Source organism: Apaloderma vittatum, unplaced genomic scaffold, assembly GCF_000703405.1.
Source record: "Apaloderma vittatum isolate BGI_N311 unplaced genomic scaffold, ASM70340v1 scaffold45210, whole genome shotgun sequence".
Classification (NCBI taxonomy): Eukaryota; Metazoa; Chordata; class Aves; order Trogoniformes; family Trogonidae; genus Apaloderma; species Apaloderma vittatum.
Window position 1 is genome coordinate 3,041 of NW_009694744.1, and position 3,635 is coordinate 6,675.

Sequence of the window (3,635 nt, forward strand, 5' to 3'; positions counted from 1 at the left end):
ATGAATATTCATTTCCTACAAGTGCCTCTTCATGAATTAGTCTCCACTGTTGTTTTCTACCAGAGCAGTTTCCATGGTCCTCATCAGAGGCAATAAAAACAGGACACCTTCCATCCTGCAGTGGATGGGACTACTTAAATGCTTCAAGCTGTTCCTACAGTATTTTGCTAATTTGGCATCCAATATCTCTTCTTCTGTAGCCAAAGGTTTCTAACACAACACGATAGCGAGCATAGGAGCTTGTTCTCACTTCCCCCTTTTTCCAGCAGAGCTGTCATTACCTCACATACAGCCTTCCCGTTAGGAACTGTTGTTAATTCCAGGTGTGCCAGCTTTACCACAGAGACTGCTTTGTCCTCTGTGACACCCAGACCGCCAGCTCTGTTGCTATGCAAGAGAAGCCCTCTTACACTGGCAAGGAGAATTATCGGAAACAACTGTTGAGCTCTTTAGTCCTATGGCTCCCCAGAGCTCTGGCTTCTTTGAAGTCGTGTTGAATAGTGGCATCAGCAGAGGTGTTGCCTGCTTTTGAAGCACATCATGCCTGCTTTAAAAATGAGAGTAGCAAAAAGGAAAATGAGTGTAAGGAAGGTTTTCTTTGATTTCTTCTAGTGCCGTTTCCAAGAGTTCCTTGAAGAGCTCCCTAGAGAAGCTGGAATGTCATTTTACGTGGACGTTGCTGGAGGAGGATGTGGATCTCGATGAATTAAAGGAAACAGTACGCTGTCAGATAAGGTTTTTCACAGAATCCAACATTCAAAATTATAATCTAATGTCCTACATATGCCACCTAAAGAAATCGAATGAGGAAGCCCTGCAAAATCTACAGAAAGCTGAAGAAGAAGTTCAAAAAAGTCACCCAGACAAAATTGCCAGGAGAAGTCTTGTTACCTTGGGGAACTATGCCTGGGTCTACTACCACCTGGAGAGGTATGAAGAAGCTCAAAGTTACGTAAACAAGGTGGAGAACAGCTGCAAAGAGCTTTCCAGTACTGCTCAGTGGAAGATTGAACTTCCAGAGATCTATGCTGAGGAAGGATGGGCATTGATAAAGTTTGGGAAAAAATACTACAAGAGAGCAAAGAATTGCTTTGAAAATGCTCTGAAGAAGGAACCCAACAACCCAGAATTTAATGCCGGCTATGCAACAGCAATGTACCGTTTGGAAGATTATTTTTACAGGCAATGTGAACATGAAAGCCTGTGCCTCGAGCCTCTGAAGCGTGCAGTGGAACTGAATCCAAAGGATACTGTCCTTATGGCATTACTTGCATTAAAGCTTCAGGATTTAAAGCAAGATGATGAAGGGGAGAGATACATTGAGGAAGCAATGCAGAAAACCCCTTGTTCTCCTTACGCCTTGCGATACAGTGCTAAATTTTACAGAAGGAAAGGAGACGTGGACAAGGCACTGGAGATTTTGAAAAGGGCCCTAACAGTAACACCAGACTCTACCTTTCTGCATCATCAGCTTGGACTCTGCTACAGAAATAAGCTATTTGAGTTGAAAAGGTCTACAAGATATCCATCTCGAGAGCAAGTGGAGGAACTCATCCAACTTGCCATTTATCATTTTAAAATAATGACTGACCGAAAGACAAAAAATTTTTCTGCACACATGGACCTAGCAAGAATGTATACAGAAGGAAAGAGGTATGAGGAAGCAGAAGAGACATTTCAGAAAGCATCTCAGATAAATATTCTGTGCGATGATGACAAGCAACAATTCTGCCATGTTTACGGTAATTTTCAGCATTTTCACATGAAATCAGAATCTGAAGCAATCAGGTATTACATGAAAGGAATGAAAATTCAGAAAGACTCTTATTACTTCCATAAGTGCAGAGATGCTCTGAAGAAAATGCTGGAACAGAGAATTCAAAGAGGTTTAGGAGATGCAAGAGTTTTTGCTACACTGGGATTCATTTGTTCTCTAAACAGTGAGAAACATGAAGCAATTGAGTACTATGAGAAGGCTGTTGCATTAAATCCTGACAGTGAAGAATATCTGAGTGGATTATGTGAGCTGAGACTTTCCATCTCAAGCTAAAGCTCCCCCAAATCCTTCACACTGGCAAAGAACCCCAATCCCGAGGACATTTCAACAGACTCTCAAAACTTTTTTCTTTTTTTGAAAAAGAGTTTGAAGTTATAATGAGATGAAACACCAGGTGGCATCCCTTTGGTGATAATGTAGAAAGAGGAGATGAGATTTGCTGATTTGTTTGTTCATTCACTAACAGAGAAAATGTTTGGCAAGAATAGCTAAGCTGTCTTAATCTTCAATCCTGATACTAGTATAAAGGTTGTGTTTATGTGATGATCTGTAGGACACAGCGCCTCTAAGATGGAATTCTCATCGTGTATTCTGCTGAGAAAAAGATTGAAGTATTTCATGTACCCAGTGGAAAGGCATGCTTATATACAAATGGAGTTTCTGATGCTTTTTCAAATGTTTTAAATTGTCTATTTATAGTGTGATTTAAGAGAAACTTTTGTTGAAGACTTGGTCAGTTTACCAGCTTGTATGTTATTTAAGTCTGAAAAATACTCACTGTTTGGCTAGCTCACTACAAAACTTGTAAGATGTGTATTATTGCTGTGAACAATTAAAGAGCATTGCAACAATCAGCTGGCATCTCTCTGCTGTCCAGTCCTCAGGTTAGTAGATTAAAGACAGGGAAATGGCCATTCAAAAAAAGAACAGGGATAAAGTTTTGGCAGGATATGAAAGGGTCAAGAGACAGCCTGATTTATTTTCCCAAACTCACAACAAAGCTGGCATCATAGTTGTTGCACCAAAGAATTAGGCTGTGCACAAAACAACGTCTGTCTGGTTTACCTAAAGCCACATTCTTGGGAACCACTAGAGCAAACAACTGGAGAGAAAGAAAAAGCAGTCTTTAAGATGCCAAAGAGCTGGCTATTTGCAACCATGGTCATGGAATAAGCCAGGGACAGAAGACACACACAGAATCACAGAATTGTTGAGGCTGGAAAAGACCTCTGAGATCATCAAGTCCAGCCTATGACCCAACACCACCCCATGAGCTAGACCATGGTGCTAAGTGCCACATCCAGCCTTTCCTTAAACACCTCCAGGGACAGTGACTCCACCACTTCCCTGGGCAGTTCATCCCAATGCCCAATCACCTTCTCTGTGAGGAAATGCTTCCTGAGATCCAATCTAAACCTTCCCTGACAGTTTCAGGCCATGCCCTTTCTTGTTGTCACTGGTTGCCTGGGAGAAGAGCCTGACTCCACCTGACTACACCCTCCCTTCAGACAGTTGTAGAGAGTGATAAGGTCCCCCCTGAGTCTCCTCTTCTCCAAGCTATACAGCCCCAGCTCCCTCAGCCTCTCACCACAGCACTTGCCCTCCAGTCCCTTCCCCAGCCTCGTTGCTCTCCTCTGGACCCGCTCCAGCCCCTCAATGTCTTTCTTGCATCGAGGGGCCCAGCACACAGGGCTCGAGGTGAGGCCTCACCAGGGCTGAGCACATGGGCAGAATCACATCCCTGCTCCTCCTGGCTGCACTGCTCCTGATACAAGCCAGGATGCCATTGGCCTTCTGGGCCATCTGGGCACTGCTGGCTTCTGCTGAGGCGGTCGTCAGCCAGCACTTGCGGGCCCCT

At 43.6% G+C, this 3,635-nt stretch overlaps 1 protein-coding gene across 1 annotated transcript; it reads left to right on the forward strand.

The window, feature by feature from the left end:
- Positions 1-612: 612 nt before the first annotated feature.
- On the forward strand, positions 613-2,050 carry LOC104267291 (interferon-induced protein with tetratricopeptide repeats 5-like; the record flags this gene model as incomplete). The annotated part of the gene is made up of 1 exon (XM_009868571.1): positions 613-2,050. A coding segment is annotated over one exon (1,438 nt), but the record flags the coding sequence as incomplete, so codon positions are not given.
- Positions 2,051-3,635: the final 1,585 nt, after the last annotated feature.